Source organism: Penicillium argentinense (assembly GCF_028826775.1).
Source record: "Penicillium argentinense strain IBT 30761 chromosome Unknown utg000011l_segment0_segment0, whole genome shotgun sequence".
NCBI lineage: Eukaryota > Fungi > Ascomycota > Eurotiomycetes > Eurotiales > Aspergillaceae > Penicillium > Penicillium argentinense.
Genome location: NW_026622670.1, coordinates 147542 through 170662, shown reverse-complemented (window position 1 = coordinate 170662; position 23121 = coordinate 147542). Strand labels below are relative to the sequence as shown.

General features: G+C 48.2%; 7 protein-coding genes across 7 annotated transcripts; 4 read left to right on the top strand and 3 right to left on the bottom strand.

The window, feature by feature from the left end:
* Positions 1-480: 480 nt before the first annotated feature.
* N7532_011064 (uncharacterized protein) lies at positions 481-846 on the bottom strand (the record flags this gene model as incomplete). The annotated part of the gene is made up of 2 exons (XM_056623555.1): positions 481-762; positions 808-846. 2 exons carry the CDS (start codon positions 844-846, stop codon positions 481-483), a joined length of 321 nt encoding a protein of 106 aa, XP_056468543.1.
* A 3334-nt stretch (positions 847-4180) lies between these two features.
* On the top strand, positions 4181-5615 carry N7532_011063 (uncharacterized protein; the record flags this gene model as incomplete). Its single annotated transcript, XM_056623554.1, has 5 exons — positions 4181-4336; positions 4392-4496; positions 4558-4967; positions 5026-5093; positions 5155-5615. The coding sequence occupies 5 exons, from the start codon at positions 4181-4183 to the stop codon at positions 5613-5615; spliced, it is 1200 nt and encodes a 399-aa protein (XP_056468542.1).
* Positions 5616-6172: 557 nt separating this feature from the next.
* On the bottom strand, positions 6173-8099 carry N7532_011062 (hybrid sensor histidine kinase/response regulator; the record flags this gene model as incomplete). The annotated part of the gene is made up of 2 exons (XM_056623553.1): positions 6173-7767; positions 7829-8099. 2 exons carry the CDS (start codon positions 8097-8099, stop codon positions 6173-6175), a joined length of 1866 nt encoding a protein of 621 aa, XP_056468541.1.
* A 1189-nt stretch (positions 8100-9288) lies between these two features.
* Positions 9289-10980, top strand: N7532_011061 (uncharacterized protein; the record flags this gene model as incomplete). Its single annotated transcript, XM_056623552.1, has 9 exons — positions 9289-9304; positions 9439-9553; positions 9609-9738; positions 9790-9833; positions 9901-10006; positions 10061-10420; positions 10477-10555; positions 10620-10803; positions 10860-10980. The coding sequence occupies 9 exons, from the start codon at positions 9289-9291 to the stop codon at positions 10978-10980; spliced, it is 1155 nt and encodes a 384-aa protein (XP_056468540.1).
* Positions 10981-12218: 1238 nt separating this feature from the next.
* On the top strand, positions 12219-13559 carry N7532_011060 (FluG family protein; the record flags this gene model as incomplete). Its single annotated transcript, XM_056623551.1, has 1 exon — positions 12219-13559. One exon carries the CDS (start codon positions 12219-12221, stop codon positions 13557-13559), a length of 1341 nt encoding a protein of 446 aa, XP_056468539.1.
* Positions 13560-14736: 1177 nt separating this feature from the next.
* Positions 14737-17808, top strand: N7532_011059 (uncharacterized protein; the record flags this gene model as incomplete). The annotated part of the gene is made up of 1 exon (XM_056623550.1): positions 14737-17808. The coding sequence occupies one exon, from the start codon at positions 14737-14739 to the stop codon at positions 17806-17808; it is 3072 nt and encodes a 1023-aa protein (XP_056468538.1).
* Positions 17809-18217: 409 nt separating this feature from the next.
* On the bottom strand, positions 18218-21657 carry N7532_011058 (2-alkenal reductase; the record flags this gene model as incomplete). The annotated part of the gene is made up of 2 exons (XM_056623549.1): positions 18218-19534; positions 19621-21657. The coding sequence occupies 2 exons, from the start codon at positions 21655-21657 to the stop codon at positions 18218-18220; spliced, it is 3354 nt and encodes a 1117-aa protein (XP_056468537.1).
* Positions 21658-23121: the final 1464 nt, after the last annotated feature.

Below are 23121 nucleotides of genomic sequence, written 5' to 3'. Positions count from 1 at the left end.
GTGCTGGACAACCGGTTAGCAGATGATTTTTGGATCTGGGCCATCGACCCAGACTACGTGGTAGACACCGAAAACCAAAGATCCAGTAGGTACCAAGGCTACCTGCGCATTCGTCTTCAGCAGCTTATAAACAATTTTTACGTCGCCCGGCGTTGGCATGCCGAGGAGATCTCTATGGAGGACTTGTGGAAGGCGGCGCAGAAGGATCCTCACAATGGCTCGTTTGTTTCAATGGAAGACGAGGAAATATTTTCACAGGACTTAACTTGGGAAGTTGCAACCGCCGTTCGACCAAAACACGCGAGGCTGGGAGCCTCCGATTGATTGTATTAATGTGAAGCCAATAGGAAAAACAAAAAGCTTTTTTTTGGCAGTTGAATACATGTTTCATCAAGCTGAACAGGTGTAGATATAAATTGCTTGACAAAATAATAAAACTTTCGTCTATTAGTTTCCAAGCCAGAAGCGGAATCCGCCCTCCTACCAGAGAGACTCCCAAAACGTCTCTCTCGCCTCGGGAGTGTTCGAGAGGGTGTTCCGATCATCCCATTCGTAAGCGAACCCACCAAAGTATCGTTCGCGAAGATCGTATAGCTCAGGATATCTGGACGTAGCTCTGTTCTGGCCTTCGGGATACAGAATCTTCCGGCGCATGGGAAGCGCAAAGTTCGGAGTGCGATGAAAGACGCTGAGGCTTTTGGCATCGGGTCCCAGTTCTTGGATAATCTGGACTCCGAGATTCTTTGAAAACTTCGCATGTTGCTAATCTAATGGACCAGAAGCTTCAAGTGTGAACGCAGGTCGAACCCGTTCTGCTCGATTCTCCACTCTCCCTTTCTTGACCATTCCTCACAACGCCAAATCGTCAGATTGGATACGACAGACCATAGACTATTGGGAATGTTTGATTGTCCCTGGGAATGACACGCTGGAGATGTTTCTGCGATCATACTTGTATATGTGCAACCACTCCTTCCGATGTTGGATGTAGTCGGATTCTGGACTATATATTTTGGCAAAGTGGGCCCACAAAACACAAAGGCATTGCCACGCCTTCTTTTTCAGGCAATAATTTATGCCAGTGCACATGTACGCAATCTGGAGCAAATCTCTAAAGTATGTTTTTTTACATTTTAGTTTCTTTCATCCGAAATTGCTCAGAATAATGGCTTTCGGACCATAATCGGCCTAAGCGAGTCCTGTTATGACAAGGTTAAGGTTAGTCGTTCCCTGTCCCCACTTAAAAATGTGGGATAAAGTCTCAATAGACATTCTACCTCGTAGGAGTTGAAGAAGAACTCCTGGTACTCGCGCAAGTCGCTCTTATCATGACTTTCCAGCCATCCAATCGTTTGATTGACACAAACTGGATGACTTTAGCAGTACACAATGCAAAAAAAGCAAAAGCTCATCTCTTTCATCAATTTGACATTGATTACGACTACCCATGTTATAGAAGCTGTGGTGGTTATGCGTCATAAGGGACCTAATGCTCTCTCTTTTCCTATGCCAGCCTCTTAACATTTCGCTATCATCGGTCGATCTAGGCTTGCCATATCTGGTTTCTGATGATCTATAATCGGAGAATTTCCAGTCGGACATCTACGGTCATGGAATATCCTGGTCGCATTTGGTAACGTCGCCTTGCCAGCTCGTGTCCGTCATCACGGACATTGCTCCAATCATTATCGGCACCGCTCCTCGAATCCTACTAAAGACGAGAAGATCGAAGTCAAGTTGCAAAGAACAAATTCGAGCCTACGAGTTTGGGAAGAGACAAGTGGGTTTATGCTAGTGGTTGACCCGGCATTGTCTAGCCCATCGCTCGCTTTACTCACACAGGCCTTGAAGTTATGTTGTCGGCGAATGGCGGTCAAATGCAAGACTTATCTTTGAAATCTAGGGCCTGACGAGAACACCAGTTTATCCATATTGTCTCCAAGTGAATATGTTATGCGAAAACCCGGCCCTTTCCCATCTTCCGCCAGGGGTGTTCAAAGTACTACGGGAGTCAGGTAAACAAATGATTACCGAGATTGAAGACAGCATTATCAATTTGATCGCCCTCCAAGAAGCTGGAGTACTGCCGTCCGTCGTGTAAGACAAGCCTCACCGTTTGAAGATCCTTCACTAACTAGAACACCTAGTCGTGTGGCTTACACGATTGTCCCATTCGGACCCCCCTACCATCAACCGGGTCATGAACACGCGCATTCACCCCCTCGAGAAAATGCCAAGTCACCCACAGACCACATTGGCATATCACAATTCGATGAAAAACGATGAATCGGTCCTGATTCAGCATGCCACCGGGCTTTCAGGGGTAGAATTTGATCAATGCTCAAGTCCATCCACAGTAGCGAACAACCCGGCACTCGATCTGCAAATCGCTATCCATAACCAGGTGATGAATTTTCTCCAAGATCTGACCGACAATTCCAAGAGAGAAATTTCGCTCTTTGGGGGCCTGATTCCAAATCGTAGTTCTCAGCTCTCCCCCCCCCGGAGGGCGGGGGGGGTACATCCGAGACATTGCTTTCGGAATGGAATCCGTCGCCGATCGCATCCACTCGCCGGTTAGCCTCGACCGAGACGTTTTTCTTCGGAGAACCTTTGCTCTGAATAGTAACTAAGATTGTCGTTCACTCTGTCAAAATAGCCCCACGTTAATAGAGACCAGATATTGTCGATCAAGCCGGAGTCTGGCTCGAGTGCCAGGACTGGTTCATGAGTCCACGGCTGGAAGAGGCTAAGCAAGTTAACAGAGCCGAGGTTCCTAAGCAAACTCCTCGAATCTGATCCAGAACCAACTTGTTTGGAGGAACGAAGTTGGAAGTGGGAGAACGAGTGTGTTTTCATGTGAAAGTGGTTGCGCGTGGGACGCGAATGAGATGTGATGGATGACAGATGAACATAGACAAGGGAGACGTTATTGATATATTTGATCAAACTTTACATGTCTTGTGCCTGACATACCCACATGATCTTCCGGCAGTTACCAGGGATCTCTCTGTTCCTCTTTCTCGGAACCCATAGGTACCAGTGGTTGTTTGTGCATATTTTCAGCCCTTCTAAACTTCCTCATCCTCGAAAATGCTACGACTGGGTTTCCAAAACAGACATGGAATGAGCACGGAGGGCGAGAAATCCACGTGATGGGACGAGCCCTGATCATGTGACAAAAACATTGCTGGGTGCGCGCCGTGCCGCGGAGACAAAGCCTTGGTTGCCACGCGTTGGATTAGGCTCCACTTTTATTGACCTATCAAAACCTTGGTATACCAGCCATCTCCAGCTATCAAGCCGCGTCCCACGAGGCCAACGCAGCCTCGTCTTCACCCTGAACACATGCAAGGGCGCCGAGACTGTCCTTCTCAACCGAGTCAATTTCCCCGCTTCAAAACTCTTTTAGGTCAATTTAGGTTCGTGAAGAACGCGCTGCGTTTCAGATTGAGAGATTTGATGCAAACAAGCAATGCTCATCTGCAAGCAACACGATTCTACCCCATACGTGTTTTGATTTCCAATCCTGCCATCGGAACTGATACCAGAACTGTCAAAATCATTAGGACGCTGTCAAAATGTGTGATCTTCATTGGATCCTCTGCCAAAATCTCTGATTCCCCACGGAACGACCGAGACAGCGAATCCAGACTGCTTGAACCTTCGGCAGGAGAGAAAATCCTCGGCGATCATGGATTGTCGCTGATTTATGCAAAACGGGTGACAGTAGCAACCCCATTTGGCTTGACTGTCCCGTGTTCAGTGGATCGGCACCGCTCTCCAACTCGCGCCAAGCCGAACGGCGGCCGTTAGCTTAATGCTCCTGGAATTTTCCCCATTTAGCTCACCAGAAAACGACTCCCAGCTGGATATCCTTGGGCTACTGGCCGAGATAGTGGATATCGGGTCCCCGTAGCCCAAGATCCCCACATACCGGCATTTCGTTGGCGAAATTGCGGTCATGCCGTTCGACTCCCCTAGACCTTTCAACTGCCGCCTGCCTCCGTTAGGAGGGAATGCGAGCTGCCTTTAGCGTGCTTCCAAGATTGCCCCTGACGCACCAAGTGTTTTTAAATCTCCAGCCCTGTCCAACTTCTGGGCTTTCCTGACCTCGACTCTCGTCTGAGGCAAAGACTTTTTCCCACCAAGTGTCAGCCGGACCCCGGGATGCGCAGCGATGGCCAACGATGAAGATCAAAGGAACATGGCGATCAAGGTCGTCGCGGGACTGTTCATGTCGATCGCATTTGTCGCCGTCGTACTGAGATGTTATGTGCGTGGCAGGGTGGTGAAGGCGTTTGGATGGGATGACGGGTCGATGGTCGTGGCCATGGTAATTTGCCCTGTTCTGATTTGATCGACTGTGCGGCCCACTGATATCGAAATAGGCTTGTTATATATTGTTCTCAGCCTCTATGATTGGAGCGGGGGTGCACGGGAATGGGCGACACTGGTATAGTGTGGAAAAAGATGAGCGAGTGATCGCGATGAAGGTAAGCCGAAGCAACCGAACATTCGTTTCAAAACAAACCGTGCTGATTCTTTTTTTTATAGTACTGGTGGCTTTGCGAAATTGCATTTTGCTTTGCGTCCATTTTCTGCAAGATTTCGATTTGCATTTTCCTGATGCGAATCTGCATCAAGCGAACCCACTTGTGGACACTCTACACGGTCATGGCTCTGACGGTCCTAGCGGGTCTTGTTTTCATGTTCCTGATGCTCTTGCAGTGCAAGCCACTGAGCTACTTCTGGAATCGCATGGCCTATCACCCAGTTGTAAATATCGAAGGTGAAGGTTATTGCATCAACATGGAAATCATAGTCGCCATGACATACGTCTACAGTGTTTTTGCGGCAGCGTGCGACTTTACCGTCGGTATTCTGCCGATTTTTGTCGTGCATCAACTCCAAATGAAGCGCCAAACCAAGGTGGCTGTGATCGGTATCCTGAGCATGGCTTGTATGTACGTGTCACACGCTCTCTCCTCGGGCCTCGGAACATTCAGCTAACCACTTGTCTAGTGCATCCTCCGCCGTGATTGTTCGTATTCCATTTGTTGAAACGTTTAATGATTTAAATGACTTCTTGTGTATGTTGTCTCTTTTTCCCCAGCGATACCATCAACCTCGAAGGGTTCTGACTTGTCATAGATTCTACCGTTCAAATCGCCTACTGGTCGAATATTGAAGTCGGTCTCGGTATCACTGCTGGCAGTCTCGCAACCCTACGACCTCTCCTTCGCCACTGGTTTGGCACGCGGGCAGACCCCTCATATTCCGCCGGGTTCCCGAAAGATACATTTGGACGCCGTTCTGGTGGCATCAGTGGGCAGCATGCTCTACCTCTGGGGTCAATGAACGGACAAAGCGAGCTAAGACCCGATAAAGTTGCAGTCATGGTGACAAATATCGAGAGCCAAAGAGAAGGCAAACATCCGTGGTCGCGGCCGTCTAGCCCAAGCAGCAGCGAAGAAGGGCTGACCTACCAGCAACACACACCACATGGAAGAATGGAAGTTGGCATCCATCAGACATTCGAGGTCACACGAACAGGAGCGGCGGAACAAGATGACGGACTCGAAACTTGGCGGATCGCCAGGGAGCATGTATAATAAGTATTGTAAAATTATCAGATAGCGTTTGTTACTTCGTGGTTCCCCTGGTCTCTCATTTCTGTGTATACACTGTCGATGGTGGCTTTTGCACGAACGAAGCGCTCAAATTGGCCTCAACCAGTACCTTCAAGGACGCCGACTTCTGATTGATGGAGTTCGCCAGGTGGTCGAGGCCATCAATCAGCGATTCGATCGAGTCGGAGTGGTGTGTTAGAGAGAAAGAGGGGTAGCGAGAATGAGGTCGACGAAAGCAGAAGCCGTCATCGCTTACTCCCCTGCTTCAGAATGCGCAAGACGCTATCGCCCAGGCATCCGAACTCGGCAAAGGCCATGGCGAACTGGGAACGAAAGTCGTCCTATCTTCGTGAGATTGTCAAGTTCAAGACTTATATTGATTCGCTCCGGAGTGCGATTAGTTGCAAGGAGAGGATCTATGCTTCTTCAAACAATTACTATAATAAGTCAGATGAGGCTGCTGGGGATGTTGAGCAGCAACTGACGAAAAAAAAAAAGAGTGACTTCTGTACCGAACATCATGGGCATACAACGCCATCTTAGCTTCCGGAGTGCTTTACCATGCTGTTTATCTTTTGAACCAACTCTCCGATGCTGTATGGCTTGTGAATGATATCATCCATCTTAGCATCAAGCATTTCGGCGTCCTGATCCGCTCTAACATTCGCTGTGACTCCAAGTATCGGAACATGCCCAGAGCTATCTTTCTCCAAATCACGGATTGCTCTTGCGGCTGTACAGCCATTCATCACGGGCATCTCTTGATCCATTAATATGCAGTCAAAGTCGTGAAGCTGGGCAGAATCCACCGCTTCTTGCCCATTGCATGCCTCTGAAACCTGGAATCCTGCAGATCTCAACTTTCGCGAAAGAACCCGTCTGTTGATAATATTATCTTCAACCAGAAGAACACGGTTGTTTGTGTCACCCTCTTCGCTACGCGACGACCTTCGCCGATCGCGGTCGGCCTTTTCATCCGTGACCTGACTCGCCAGAATTCCTGTATGCGTCGTCCTGTCATCATCGAGGGGGCCGAGCTCTGACTCTCCAGCCCTCTTCACGGCTGGGTTCTTTGAGATCACAGGTTCCTCGGTTGTTCGGTTCACTCCACTCATTTCATTCCCCAGAACTTGGATATCGGCGGCCAATTGATCCATTTGAGAGGTACTTTGCCGGCCCGGTGTGCCATCTGCTGGCTTGGAACTCCGGCGCACTTTGAAAAAGAAGCCAAAGGTACTCCCATGTCCTTCTCTTGAGCTCACCCCAATTTCACCCCCGTGTAGGTGGCAAAGCTTTCGGCACACATTCAGACCCAGGCCTGAGCCGCCGTAAACGCTCTCGGTCTTAGGAGTTGCTTGGTTGAAACGCTTGAAGAGATTTTTCTGGGCATGGTCGCTAATGCCAATACCCGAGTCCTTGACAGCGACCATAATGTACGCAACATCACCAGATCCCCACTCGCAGTTGTCTGTCCCATCTTCTTTCAATGCCTCCTTTCCTGATTCGAAGAAGACCACGTTCGGGGGGTAAGAGGTTGGCCTGTCTATCGCCGCCCCTATCGAAACCCGGATTAATCGCTCGTCCTTCGATTGGGAGGTGAATTTGATCGCATTCGAAAGCAAGTTGACTAGGACCTGGCCCATTCGATCTAGGTCCGCCATCACCCAATCAATTTTTGATGTGTCGTAAGATATATCGGCTACATAATCAAAATGAATATGCTGCTTGCGGGTCTCGGGTCGGAAGATCGCAAGTGGGCTGGTAAGGGCTTGTTTCGGTTGTACACTGCGCGGTGAGAGTGATAGCATTGAGGCATCGAGTTTTGAAAAAGTAAGAACATCATTCACTATCTTCTTTTGATGGGCGATGCAGAGACCGATTGTCTCCGCGGACTCGGCAATGTCGTGCCTCGAGATATCGGACCCTTTCTTATCGTGCACTGCTTCGAGGATGTCTTCAGTGCAATGTAATATAGCCGAGAGAGGATTTCGTATTTCGTGACTGATCATGTCGATGAATCGCTCCTGTTGCTCCTTGGACTCCTGCGCTGCCTCGACTGCCTTTCGCTGGACAATCGCAGCATTCTTTTGTGAGGTTATATCTGCGACTGTACAAACATACCCACCATTTTCACCTAGACCGAAGCATTGAAGATCCGTTTTTCCCAATGTCTCCAAAGTCAAGGCACACCATACTGTTTTTTGGGTCGAGGGTGCGGTATTCAATGTGAAGCGCTTTTCGATCTCTTGCGGCGTCCCGGAGTCCAGCAGCAGCTCGATCGTAATCGTCGACGTGAACGGAGCGGAGCCAACACTCACGAAAATCGGCGTTGGGGCATGGTATCAGCTTCTGGAATTGGCGGCTCGCAAAGATTGACTCATATCGATGATTGAGTATGGCAATGCCGTTCGGCAAGATATCGGCCAGCTGCTGTGCAGTGATTTCCGAATTGAAATCAAATGACATTTGAATTTTTATAGTAGCCAGAGCTCAGTATCTCTGGCCTTTGGGGCGAAGTGTGGGATGAGCTGCGATAATCGCGGGGAAGAGTCGATCGTGAGAAATCAGCCGGATCGGGACCACATCCCTTACGAAAGGGGAGATAGAGGGGTGTTGGTGCGGTCACAGGAGCAAGAATGGTCGCTTGGTTGCAAGCTCTGCGTGACGAATGTGATGCGTGGTTGACCTGGACTGGGAATAGGTAAAGCAGGGGAATTGCGATTCATGAATTCATATTGAGAAACCCATCGAATCCACGTGGAATATGAGGACCCCAGCCAGCGCCTCTCTCTGAAGGCCAAGTAACGTTAATGAAACAGCGGGGTTCTTTTTCCACCCAATTGCACTATGACGTCATCACCGAAATGATGTCATGGGTCCGCATTCAGAACTCGCGCTACTCGCGGCTTCTGTTGCAATGGTTGGTAGCATATCATGGCAAAGTCGCCGACAGAAATGAACCGTAATAATGATATTCCAAGAAAATTATAAGCCCGAGCAAGTCGATTTTATAATAGTACGTACCCGAGGGTAGGACGACTGGAGATGCACCAAGATACGATTTTGAACCATGAGAGCAAGGGAAAAAGAGAACTAATCCTTTCCAGATAGAAACCTTGATGGTTTTTTTTTTTGCGTCTCTCTTTACCTGTGAATTGCTGCTAGAATATGTAAGGGGCTCTGGTAATCATTTGAACTTGAGAGTTGGTGATAGAATTCAAGGCACGTGATCTGCTCCCTCAGTCGGTCATCATTTCCCGTCGCTATTGGAAAAAAATGCACATTATTTATTCAGAAATTTGCGCGGAATGTCCTTGCTATTTGGAATGGGCTCAGCTTTTTCAATAGAACAGCACTAAATATTCCATGACCCGATAGAATTCAGCCAATAGAGAAGTATACTGGTCATGTCGACGTAAATGTCATAGTCTTTCAGCAGGAATGAGTCTGTTTCTTCCTCAACTCAGATCATAGCTCTGAGATTGCTTCACTCTTAAATTCGAGGCTCACTGGTGGTTTGATTCATTTCCTACAAGAAGCGTTTTCGTGCCTGACAATTGAGAGTAGAGTGGACCATGCCATCCGAAGAACCAATGAGCTCGGTTACATGCACGCCTAACCGGTTACTAACAGAACATCCAATATCGAACGTTCAATGCACGTTTATTTAGGTATGACGTTAGATCTTGGCTTTGGCCCGCTTTACACGAATATTGAACCTCGCGCCTTTGCAACTCAGGAGTCACTGCCGCTTGTCCGACTTTCCACCCTTTCATTACCTCTTTATACTACTGTCTTCACCTAGTTCCTGCAAAAATGGCTACATTTGTGACGAGTGAACTAATGGGTACAACCCTTGAGGTAACTGATAGATACACCAACTTGGAGCCTCGAGGCATGGGCTCCTCGGGAATGATCTGGTATGTCCCCGGCATCCCGGAACAGCAAATTCGATTGACTGACAGCATTTCTTAGTTCAGCACACGATTCAATTACCAATAAAACCGTCGCTGTCAAGAAAATAGGAAAGCCTTTCAATCATCCTATCCTTAGCAAGCGCACTTATCGTGAAATTCATTTATTAAGCAATCTGAGACATGATAACGTTCGCGTCTCTTCCACTGATTGTGGCTATTGTTTCTAACGTTCTAAGTAGTTAATTAACTTGGAAGATATCTTCATTTCCCCGTCCGAAGATCTGTATGAGAGTCATTGCTTCGCAGTCCAAATTCAGGTTGAAAAATATACTAAATCGAATGGTTTCCAGATATCTTGTTATGGAATGTGTCCAAACAGACCTCCATTATCTCATGCGGTCGACCCCACAGCCGCTCGAGGGGAAGTTTATCCAGTTCTTTGCATATCAAATGCTGGTATGTCCAAAATCATTCGCTCGAGATATGTCTTCACGTCGCTGACCAATCTAGCGAGGATTGCAATTCATACACACAGCTGGTGTTGTTCATCGCGATCTCAAACCCGGCAATATTCTGGTCAATGATAACTGTGACTTGAAAATATGTGACTTTGGCTTGGCCCGTGAACAAGATGACCTCCAGATGACTGGCTATGTCACGACCCGGTACTATCGAGCGCCAGAAGTCATGTTGACTTGGCAGCATTATACTTATGCTGTGGACATGTGGAGTGTCGGATGTATTCTGACAGAGTTGGTCACAGGGAAAGTTCTCTTCCCAGGGAAAGATCATGTTCACCAGCTCACTCTGATCATTGAGCTTCTGGGTAAGCCGTCCAAGGAGGCTATGAACAAAATCTACAGTAAGAATGTATGGTCTCAGTGCGGATTCGAACTGTAAACAGACAGATAATAACCAAATATCAGTGTCTGGATTTCGTCAACTCTCTACCAGACTACCCTAGTAGCTCGCTCGAATCTACTTTAGGGGAAGCCGACCCCAAAGGTGCGTTTTGCTCATCGTCGATCCAAGTTCTCACTTTCAAGATCCAGGACACTCATTGCCACAGTGGTTGATCTCATCGGAAAAATGCTTGATCTTGATCCCAAAAAAAGAATCACAACCGCGGACGCCTTGGTTCATCCATATGTCTCGACTTACCATGATCCGGAAGATGAGCCTGTCTTTGATATGAAGATTGATTGGTCTGTTCTTGAATCAGATCTATCAGCGGAAGAGTGGAAGACCAAGATGTATGATGTTCTCGTCTTTGCTATTGATCTTTCTATTTTGGCTAACAGTATTAAAGGTATTCTGAAGTCTTGGGCTTCCATGGCGGAGCTTGTGATTGGCAAAAGCCCACCAACCCTGGGAACAAGGGGATTTTTGAAAATTGGTTGGTCGATGCGACAACAGAAGGCACATATTAGTTTTGGTTCCGTACGATTTTGAGGTTCAAGGGAAGTGGCTTTCCACTAACCCTAACGAGGTTTTCGCAATATGCAGAAAAGACAGATTCTCTTTAGAGTACTGTGTTTAGAAGAGCTCTTCTCTGGTCCAATAATTTATGAAGCAAATCACATGTGTTACAAATTGAGTCTTTTGTCTTCTTTTCGCCCCAATATGCTATCCTCACACTCACGCTGTCTTCGTCTCCTTTGGAAAGAATCTTTCGTTCACAATTCTCAAAAGAGATTTGAAAGACTTAAGGAAAGCAAATTAGTGGACGAAGTATGAGTAGGATATTGGTGGTAAGGGTTGGTGGTACAGTCATCCCATGGTTCAATCCCAGCTCACCAAATCAGTTTCGTCCGAAATCCGATAACTTAACTGGAAGTTTCCATCTGCGTGCAGCTCTTCTATTCTTTTGAGAATCCAGAAGTGTAAGCTCTTCAAGCTTAGTAAAAGGTGCCCGACTACCCTCAATTACCTCAGTCCGAAATTCCTTATCGGCGAGAATTAGTTCTTGTTTTCTCATTGGTGGACTGAAGCATTCACTTTTGGTGCTTATTTAATACCGATTTGTATTTTGTCGGAACAACGAAGAAGTGGATATATCCCACAACCAATGGGGTGGTAGAGGTCTGAATTGCTGTGAAGCCCCTGTTCTGGCAATTTATGGGGGCAAGCTGACTAACTACATAGCAAAGCAATACGGCATCAATCTAAACCCAATTAGGTCCTCCAGCACCTGGATTCCGACATATTTGGTTGCATCACGTGAACATGGTTGCCATGTTTGCTCAACCGCCCGCTCAAACAGAATATCTGCAAAGATCATGCTCACTTCCCTATCGCATGTTGAGCTTGGATATCCTAGACACACTCCATACCCTCACCGGTTTTTCTGGCGTCAGTTGGGGAGATCGAATTCCATTCGACGTGTTTAGTCTACGAGGGTGAATGGACCCAATTTCAAGGAGCGGTGACAAATGCAAAATAAACCCCGCATCAACTTACATGCGCTAGCTCACAGAAAACCCAATGACCTATGTAAACGGGAAGTGAGGGACAGTATGCATTGGATTGAAAAATACATAGTATTTTCCAATATTTCAACTCTGGATTGTTTCATATATGAATCAATCCGTTTGCGCTGCGGGGCGGAGCCTGTCATTAAATATATACCGAGTTTCCTCGGTGCCGTCATCAAGCGCTGCAAAGCAATATGGCACATGAGAAGATGGCTCAGCATGTGAGTCTCTGGAGGGACTTTCTCTCCAAGAATCAAAAGATCGAGTTTGTGTGGGTACAACTTCTTAGTTACTCCGGAAAGAGTTTGATTCGCATGATACCGGTTGTGTCATTCGATGTGATGGTGCGCCAAAATTTGTCATTGCCATTCCCTAAGGCTGCACTATGCCATCTTCCGGGGACTTGTCATGTTTTACCTCAATCAATGTCCGGGCCCTCAAGGCTTGTGCCGGACCTGGCCACGCTCTATCCCCAGGCAGGGTCAGACGGGACTCGTGCTGTCGTGATACCATACTGCGCTGATAAGAGCGGGAAACGGTTGCCAGAATGCCCTAGGTCCAGACTAGAAGCCTTGTGTGAAATGCTTCAAAAAGAAATGGGCTACTCCGCTCTTATCGGTATCGAAGTCGAGGTGGTCTTTGTCAAGTTAGATGAGCACAACGGGACTCCTGCATATAAGACTGTGAATCACGATCACTCCTGGTCTAGCATGACTATCGAAGATCGCTCATTTCTCCATGTCATTGAAGCTGTCGTGCGAGCGCTGATGGATGTTGATGTTCGCCTCGTGCAATTCCATGCGGAGACAGCTCCTGGTCAATGGGAGTTTGTTTTGCCGCCGTCACCCCCAATCCAAGCTGCCGACGTGTTCATAAAGACTCGCGATACCATCCGAGATGTGGCAGCTGAATTCGGCCTTCACGCGACGTTTTACCCACGCATATCACCGAATGATTACGGTACGGGTTCGCACGCCCATATATCCCTTCAACACGAGGGAGAAGGCAACCCAGCAACTTGTGAGGCCTTCTTTTCCGGTATTCTCGCCCACCTTCCATCTATTCTGGCCTTTACATTGCCGCGCCAGGAAAGCTATGACAGAATAGGAAATGGTATCCGCGCTGGAGGTGATTTTGTCGGCTGGGGATGGGAAAATAAAGAGACGCCACTTCGTCGGATTGAAGAGAATCATTTCGAATTCAGACTCCTGGACGGATTCGCAAACCCGTTTCTCGCTCTTCTGTCCATATTCGCGGCTGGGATCAGTGGGATCAAGCGCGGACTCATATTGCCTCCAGAGGCTGGGTCGCTGGTACAGACCGAGTGTTTATCTAAGGAGCACCACAGTCATTCTATTCCTTTGCCAAAAGTGCTCGAAGAAAGCCTCGATTCTCTGGGAACAGATAAGGACTTGCGAGATATGATCGGGCCTGAAATCGTGCAGTCTTATATCCCAACGAAGTTAGCCGAGGAGGAGAGTATGAAACGTTGGAGCGCAAGTCGAAGAAAGCAATGGCTGATCTCCGAGTATTGAATCAATAGTGCATCGAAGGCAGCTGGGTGTCCATGGATCTGTAATTTAGCCTGAATTCCACGCCATTCATCAACCTGCGGCTTAATGTTGTAACAACGAAAATGGACAATGTGTATTGTCCGGCTATTGACCCGCGAGAAATCATGGTGGCTCGGATAGCAGGTCGATCCAAGCTGCAGGCCGCAACAGGCTTTGCTCGAGTTGTCAGTTTTAGTGATTGCATTTGTCTCGAATGTGGGCCAGCACATCATTTCCTGCTTGGATAGATGATCGATCGACCAAGAAAGAGATAAAAATAGCCGTGACTTGCGATTCACACCGCTAAAATGACCTCATGGTGCTTCTAGCATAAGGGAGGGGCAGTGCTGCGGATACATATCAGAAGCGCACGCAACACATAGACGATCGTTCCTTTTAAGCCAAGCGGGAAGTCGATCAAATTCCTATTAAATCTGGAGAATGAATCTGCGCGGAGTCGCTGGCTGCCGCGGTAGAATGTGCTTAATCAGCAAATACAGACACGCCGATTGCACATCGCCTTCACCTCACCTCATTGTCCCACGAACACTGGCTTCGCAAAATCGACACTCACAGTGTTGTACTTCCCCGCTCTCGGCCATCGCACACACTCCAAATGTCGAGGCTATCGAGAATAACTCTCAAGTTACTGGCGCACCGTTCTGTGTTGTTCCATGCGTGACCTTGGTACTGGCCCGGCAAGGATTGCGCCGCACGGTCTTACCATCATGCATACGGCTGATGGCCATTGGCTGCGATCCCCTTGGGTGGTCAAGTGTCGACATATCTTTGCATCGTACCAAACGAGCGAGAGTTCATGGATGCGATGCTCGCATATTACGGACCGTGACCTACAGCAGGAAGCAAAACTTCTGTATGAGTGCCAAGGTCCAGAAAATGGCGGTGTCAGTTCCCGAGTGCGTTCAATTACGTACACTGGGATCTCGTACATAATGAGGATCTGGAACGGCCAACGCACGGAAATCCAGAAAAGCCAACCGAAGCCATATTCCCCTTTAACTGAGTCGGAGGCCATCAGTGATTGTCAAGACCAGGCTGAACGGAGCCAACAGCTGTAACGTGAGTTTAGCTTTGCTTATGCCTTCATCTCTCCAATTGGGAGGCTTACTGACGATCTATTCACCGTTTTCACAGCATCATGAGTTCATCTCAGACCCCCGCAGCTGACCAGCTCGCAGTCGCTCCCTTCTCCCTTCTCAAAAGGGGCCACGAGGATAAGTATGCCGCGCGAGAAATGGCAGCGGCGGCTTTAAGTGCCAGTGTCGATCAAATAGAGGACATGATGCCCTGTACACCAATGCAGGCGGGCCTCTTAGCAATGACGGCCAGAAAGTCCGGGGACTACACGATGCTCTTACAACTGGAGCTGTGTGAGGCTACCGATACGAAGAAATTTCAGTTGGCTGTCGAAGCTGTGATCGAAGAATCACCAATCTTACGAACGCGCATTTTGGATCTACCATCTCTGGGACTGACGCAAGTCATAATGTGCGAGGAGGCTAAATGGGCGCATTTTTGTGATTTAGATCATTGCAAGCGCAAAACCGAAGAACAATCTATGGGACTTGGTACTCCGCTTCAGCTGTTGAACATTGTTGTCGGAGAAGGCGAAAACTCCGGGCGATATTTTGTGTGGAACCTTCACCATGCAGTGTATGACGGCTGGTCCCTGGATCTGATCCTAAAGCGGATTGATCTACATTATACTGGGGAACAAACTTTGTCAAAGCCAGTCGGTTTCCCGTCCTTCGTCAAACATGTCATGCAAAACAACGAGGTACAGGCTGCGAACCGCTTCTGGCGCCTTGAATTTGAAGATCTAGAGGCACAAATTTTTCCGTTCCTCCCGTCGCCTGGGTATCAACCACAAGCGGACCGACTCCATGAGCATCGCGTGACCGGGATTCAGTGGCCTTCTACGAACGTGACACGGGAAACCGTAATACGGGGTGCATGGTCACTGCTAGCAGCCCATTACACCAACGCCTCCGAGGTCTTGTTCGGAACGACAATTTCGGGAAGGAGGGCTGAAATCCCGGGAATAGAAGATATCATGGGCCCAACAATTGCCACCATACCCATGAGAGTGGAAATCAACTGGCACAAGAGTGTGAGTAGGTTTCTGAGCCAGCTGCAGAACCAAGGAGCGTCTATGCGACCTTTCGAACAGACCGGTATTCAGAACATACGCAAAATGGGCTCAGACGCAGAGCAGGCCTGTCAATTTCAAACATTGCTCGTTGTTCAGCCAGCATCGAAGGCTGGCGCATTCGCCAGTGGTTTATACAGGAAAGTGACAGATTATAAGGATAATAGCACTCGTGGAAAATTCAACTCCTACGCCTTAGCTGTGGTATTCCATGTGTCATGCCGTGGCTTCCGAATCGAATTGAGTTTCGACTCAAACACATTAGAGACCAAGCAGGCGGAACGAATGGCTCGGCAATTGGAGCATATTGTTCGTCAGATCTGTGACTATGAAAATGGAACAGCTCGGGTCGGCGATATCCATCCTCTGTCTAGCTCGGATCTCGAAGACATTTGGCGTTGGAACGATACGGTCCCGGCTCCTGTTGAGGAATGCGTTCATGCTTTGATTGAAAAGCGCTGTCGGCTACAGCCTGATGCCACGGCAATCGATGCGTGGAATGGGAAAATCTCATATAATGAGTTAGACCGGATGTCGACCCGTCTAGCCCAAGCCATGGTTCACTCTGGAGTTGGTCGTGGGACAATCGTGCCACTTTTGTTTGAAAAGTCCATGTGGATGCCTGTGTGCATGTTAGCTGTGATGAAAGCCGGAGCCGCAGGTGTGGCAGTGGACACAAGTCAACCGGAAATGCGGCAGCAATTTATTGTTCAATACGTCAAGCCGCAGCTTGCGCTTTGTTCTACCAAGAACAAGGCATTGGCTGAAAGGCTACTCGATGGAGTTGGGGTGGTTGCTGTCGATCATCAGTATTTTGAGAACACTTCGGCCTTTCTTTGTCGCGATGGGCTATTGCCCGAGGTGCAGCCTACCGATTGGCTTTACCTGAATTTTACGTCTGGAAGCACCGGAACACCCAAAGCCACCATTGTTACACACCAGAACTTCCGCAGCGCCATCCAATATCAGCAAGATGAGTCATTCTTCAGTCCTGTCTCCAGGGTTTACGATTTCGCGTCGTACTCGTTTGATGGTGCCTGGTCCAACTTCATGCGAACCATTTCCTCTGGGGGTTGTTTGTGCATTCCCACCGAGGATGAGCGAAACAGCAACTTGGAAGCGTCCTTGAACGCGATGAAGGTAACATACACGGCAATGACCCCTTCAGCATCTCGGATTTTGGATCCTTGCAATGTGCCATCACTGCAGACTCTAGTACTTGGAGGGGAGCCTCTTAACACCGAGGATATGAAGAGATGGGCACCAAAGGTGAACTTGAAGAATGTTTATGGGCCATCTGAGTGCACAACATCTGCGACAAGAAGGGATATTCAGGAGCCTTGTACCCAGGCGGGAAACATCGGTCACGCTCTGGGCGCTGTGACCTGGGTTGTGGAGGCAAGAGGTGGCGATTTCCTAGCTCCAATTGGGGCAATTGGTGAGCTCTGGATCGAAGGTCCCTTGGTAGGAGATGGCTATCTCAATGACCCAGCAAAAACTGCTGCCAGTTTCATGACAAGCCCCCATTGGCTGACCTCGGGGACCCCTGGGAAAGCAGGACGCCAGGGCCGTCTGTATAAGACTGGAGACTTGGTACGATACAGCTCCGATGGCTCGCTTATTTTCGTCGGTCGCAAGGACAGCCAAGTCAAAGTGCGGGGGCAACGTGTAGAGCTTGAAGAGGTTGAAAATCACATTCAAACTTGTCTTCGGGACGAGTTCGGAGCCCCTGTGGCTTCAGAAGTCATCCACCCAAAAGGCAGTCCGCGTCCCATCTTGGCCGCATTCATTGCCATCGGAGAAACCGTAAACGACGACACGGCGATTGTCCGCGAGAAATTGCATTCGTTCATAGATGGATTAGACAATCGCCTGGCTGCTCGGGTCCCTGGTTACATGATCCCAAGTGTCTACCTTCCCATCGATCATATACCACGAACTACTACGCAGAAGATTGACCGACGTCGAATCCGTGAGATTGGATCGTCGATTCCTCCAGAGCAACTAAGAGAAATGCAGAATGGTTGCAAGGAGCATTCCCCCCCCGTCGACTGTGGCTGAATTGAAAATCCAGCTTCTGTGGGCAACCAGCCTAGATATCAGCCCCGACAATATTGGAGCAGAAAGCAACTTCTTACGCCTAGGTGGGGATTCAATCAGTGCAATGCGTTTTATATCAGCCGCCCGAGGTCAGGGACTCTCGATCACTTTCGAGGATGTGCTTCGAAACCCAGTCCTGTCTGATCTGGCGAGCATCATAGACTCTCCGTCTTAGGAAGATTTTTCGATGTCCTTTTTCCCTAATTCCATTTCTGGTCACTTGTATGTTAGGATGGCACTTGGTTCACATGGACATCTTCAATGAATTCTCGCAAACAATCGAATTACTCTTTCAATATATCGTGCCTGTCGACTGTCCTATCACAAAATCTATCACGAAGCAAACTTTCGCGATCTACATCTTCTTTTGTCATTCCATCTCGGTCACACATTGACCGAAAAGGCCCATCTGTTCGACCCCACAGCTGGACGGGCCGGCCAGTTTCAAGGATGCGACTTTGTCCCATGACGCAGACCCGATCGCAGCGAAAAACAGTGCGTACTCTATGTGTGATGTACAGAATAGTCTTTTGGTGGAAGACCTGCGCGATTGTTTGTTGCATGCGTTTGTCCATCTCGAGATCCACTGCGGATGTCGCCTCATCACAAACGATAATTCGAGCATCGCGAAGAAGAGCGCGGGCCAAAGCGATCCGTTGCTGGTTGCCGAGAGATAAATTGGCGCCTTCCTCCTGCACAGGTGAACTGAGAGCCTGGTCCATTGCTCCATCGAAGCAATCGAGACCGTGACCCTCCTGCTCCTTGCAAAGGGACCCTGATCATGGACAAGTCCCACTTTCTTCAAGACATTGTAGATCCTCATATCTTCATATTCATGGAATGGGTCGACGTTGGATCTAATCGAGCCTGCAAACAGGGCCACATCTTGAGGGATGACGGCGACCGCTGACCGAAGATCATGAAGCCTCATTGCCGCAATATCGGTGCCATCGATTTCAATCGCTCCTCCAGATAACTCGGTCATTCGAAGCAGTGCAGCTATGATGCTAGATTTCCCTGCGCCAGTTCTGCCTAGTATGGCAATCATTTCCCCATTTTGGATATCGATGTTGACATCCGTCAATGCTAGGGGAAGCCCAGGTCGATACCTCATGGAAGCATTCAAGAAGCTGATTCGTCCTGCTTGGGGTTGTTGGCACATTTCGTCATTTGGCATGGACTGAGACTCCTCCGCTCCCAGTGATGCTTCCTGAGGGATATTTGTCTTATAGTACACGATTCCCTCGACCACACGAAGCCCATTCATGACCTCGTTCATATTTCGCATCGCAAGCTGCAGTGTCTGTGATATCGAAAGCATGTTTGTGAATAACATCCCAAAGACACTGGGTGAGACACCAGACCAGGGGACGACGCCCAAAACTCCGACTAGTGAGGTGAGGGCAATACCAATTGCATCGAGTCGAATTGTCAGCCACCGTGGACATGCGGCGCTCAGAAGGTGTATCTCGTTCATGGCATAGATGTCGCTGTGAATGTTCTCTTTGAAATGATTCCATGCACCATAGCCTCGAATACAACTCAATCCACTGATTGTCTCGCTCAACCCTGCGTGTAATTTCGACTGTCGCTTTGATTTGTGCTGATGCAATTTACCGGCCGTCGCTCTATAACGACGGGCCACGTGCAGGAACAAGTATATGAGAGGCCCGACAGCAAGCACAAACTGTTCAGCGCGTCATTAGCGTCCAATTGAGAAAGATGAACGACGGTGACAATTAGATTATGCTGGTAGATATTGGTTTTACTCACATAGTGGCAGTGATAAACTGTTACGGCAACAACCAAGGAGGTCGTGATGGCTTTCATTGAAAACAGCCGAATGCAATTTGTCAGATGGACGTCAAGGATACCGGTTTCAACTGTTATCTGCTGAATTACAGTACCGAGGCATCCAGTTTCATAAAAAGACATCGGTGCCCGGACGATTCGCATCATAACCTGTTGGAGAAGCTCCTTGCTTGCAGTGATACCGCGAGCCATCATGCACAACGTTGAACAAGCGAGCAAAATGGCCTGAGTGACGGAAAGAAAGGCATATACTGCCGCACATTTCTTATTGGACATGTCCAAATGCTTGCCCGACGTCCAGTACGACAGCCATGAGCTACATATCAGGCTCATTCCGTTGCCCAGAATCGAGAGAAAAATGATAGCCAAACAATTCAGATGCGTGCCACCCGCGGAAAGGTATGTCTTCCATCCATTCCAGGATACATCTGCAGGTGGAACGAACTTGGTGTGAAGCTCGGCTTTGCGGGATTTAACCTTGTCCCGAACGCTCTTTCTGCCGTCGCACTTTCTGGGTCCATTGTGGGTAATGGCATTCTCACTTGGGGATGAAAAGAAGCCGTTCCGCAAAACGCCCTGCCGGATGAGTCTGTCAAACGTGTCGATTGCCTTGATGCGCCCATCTTCGATTATGAGTATTCGGTCACAGCGATGAAGAATCGAAGGGCTATGAGTAGCAACTATGCGACAACAATTTTTCAAAAGACCGCAGAGAACATTTTCCATGATATGATGTCCCACGTTCGAATCTATTGATGCAACAGGATCATCCATGATGACAATATCTGTTCGAGCATAAACAGCACGTGCAAGGCTTATACGAGCTTTCTGACCTCCAGACAATGAAGCACCACGGTCACCGACTTCGGTACTGTCACCATCTGCCAATTTCTCGATGTCTGCTTTTAGAGCACAACATCGAAGAACCTCATGATAACGCGCAGCGTTATACTCTCTTCCAAACAAGATGTTATCCCGGATCGACGAATTTTGCATCCATGCATGCTGCGGGCAGAAAGCTCTCGTCCCGTTTACCTGAACAACACCTTCGACCAGATTCATATCGCCTGCAAGCGCTGCCAGAAATGAGGACTTGCCACTCCCAGTCAACCCAATAACTGCCAGCATCTCGTTTGGTCGGACAGTCAAGCTCAAGTCACTCAACAGGAACGACGAAGCTGCTATCTTTGATACTGGATTTTGATGAATCTCATTTCCCTTGTCGAGATCAGACGTCGATGGTTTATACCAGCCGAGTGTCGCATGATCCAGTCGGATAGCGAGATTGGCTTTAGGGGTACTCTGGATGTAATCGTCAGGCTCGTTTTCCAGCAAGAACTTTTCCACCTTTGCGAGAGCCTCCAGGGATTGCAAAACTTGTCCTATTACAAGGGGTAGCATGTTGAGAAGAGGCCTCAGTGCATTGAAGGTCGCTAAAGTCGAGAATATTGCCATTGGTTCGAATTTATCGGTCGACATTGAATAAGCGATTAACGAGCCCATCGTTGCGAATGTCGGCAGTGATGCCCACAGGGCTTGGATCCAAGTATGAGTACTGTGTATTTCTCGGATTCGTCGAGTCTCTTGTGTCCGAATGCATCTAAACCGTGCTAGGAATTTGGACTCCCATCCGAACAATTTCAGAACATGTATGGAACGCGACACTTCGCGAGCCATAGACGATCGCTGATCGGTGAGTTTTGTGACAAGCTTTTGTTCTTTGGCCATGCCCCGCACTGCACTGGTGATAACGATCATCCCCAATACTATGATTATACAGCCCCAGATGGCACTCTTCCCGATGTTGAAACTCAATGTCAACAACGCCACTCCAATTGAGATTGGAGCAGTCCAAAGCAAGTGGACCATTTCCCATACAGCCTGGATCCGAGTGACATCAGAGGTGATTAGCGTGAACAATCGACTGTTACTCCAGCCTCTGTCACTTGCCATGTCTTCTGTCAATTCGGTTGTTTTCCTGGCACTCTCAGGCGCCATTCCGGAATAGACTCTTGGTCCTTTAGACATGCGCAATGCTTTCGACAATACCTGATTCGTGAGTATCGCTCGAATATGACAGGACAGACTCTGTCCCCGAAAAAGGAATTGGCTTGCAATTATGGTCTGGCCCAATTGCGCACAAGCGATTCCAATCACAAACCCAAAGCCCTGGATAGTGGTTTCCATTTGACGCTTATCCAACCCTTTGCTGGCTCCAGAAATGCATGCCATCAGATATTTTGTCAGAAACGGTACAAGCAATTGAAGTAGTGCACTCATTAGCTGACAGATGCCTCCAATCCAGATGTCAGACCACAGGATGTCCCAAAGTGTCCATAACAATGGGTATTGGTCTCCTCGTGCCACATATCTGAGAAGTATCGAATCGAAATTCCTGCACATTTGATCAATGTTATGATCAGCCCCTATTCTTTTGCTATCCGGCAATGCCGGCTTGAAGGAGCCAGCCTGGATGGTCTGTCAGCTAGCCGTTCGCACTATACGGTACAGACTAATGTTACTATGCCGTACCTTTGTCATCAACGGGGATATCCATTGGAAAGTAATGAAATCAATGAACTCTGCGATGCGGTCAAGAGATTTGCATTTTTTATCGTTGCGGACCGGCACTGGCCTTTTCTTCGGTTGAGGTTGGGTACGTTTGCGATGTCTGCTATTCCGCTTTCGCATTGTGACTTGAATTGACCACCTTTGTGGCTCGGCAGCTCCCACTTGTGAGGTCGAGTACCCGGAAAGTGATAATCAAGACCGAGCAAGGTCATTGTGTGAATTTGGATCTCACCCCCTGGAAATTGCCAAGCACATTGGAGAGATCAAAAGGATGATATGTGTCAAGAATGCCACACTACGTCACTTACAACTTACAATGCGTAAACAGATATTTGAGACCAGTGGATCAACAATTTCGATGTCTATCATTTAGGGGTAATAATGTCTGAATCTCCCCTCTACTCCTCACTTCTATAATACATCGCAAACTGAAGGAAACTTTCACACGAGCCTGATGATAGGCGATAATGCAGGCCGATCATCATCAGGGGCCAAACAAGATAAACAGATTACGGCCTGATTTCCTGACCACTTACGATACTGTCATTTCACTATTTACCACATTTTTGTACTGTAAGTGGCTCATTAGCCGCAACGTAAAAGCTTTTTAATGACTCTAAACGTGGCAAAGTCTCATGTCGAATCCGATCTCCGACTCGGTCATCGTACCAAGGTCAAGACAAGCGACTTGCTTCAGGCGGAGAGAGGAAACGCTTGACTGGAGAATTAATTTCAGGAATACCTGCAATTTTGTGGAAAGGCTCTAAACAAAATTGATTTATTCTTTGTGGCTGAAATAGTTCCAATTGTGGCTAACTCTGGTGTATACAAGGTGTTACCGGGTACGTGGCATCTTGCTCTGTTTCCTCCAGTATCAGTGTCCAAAAAGTG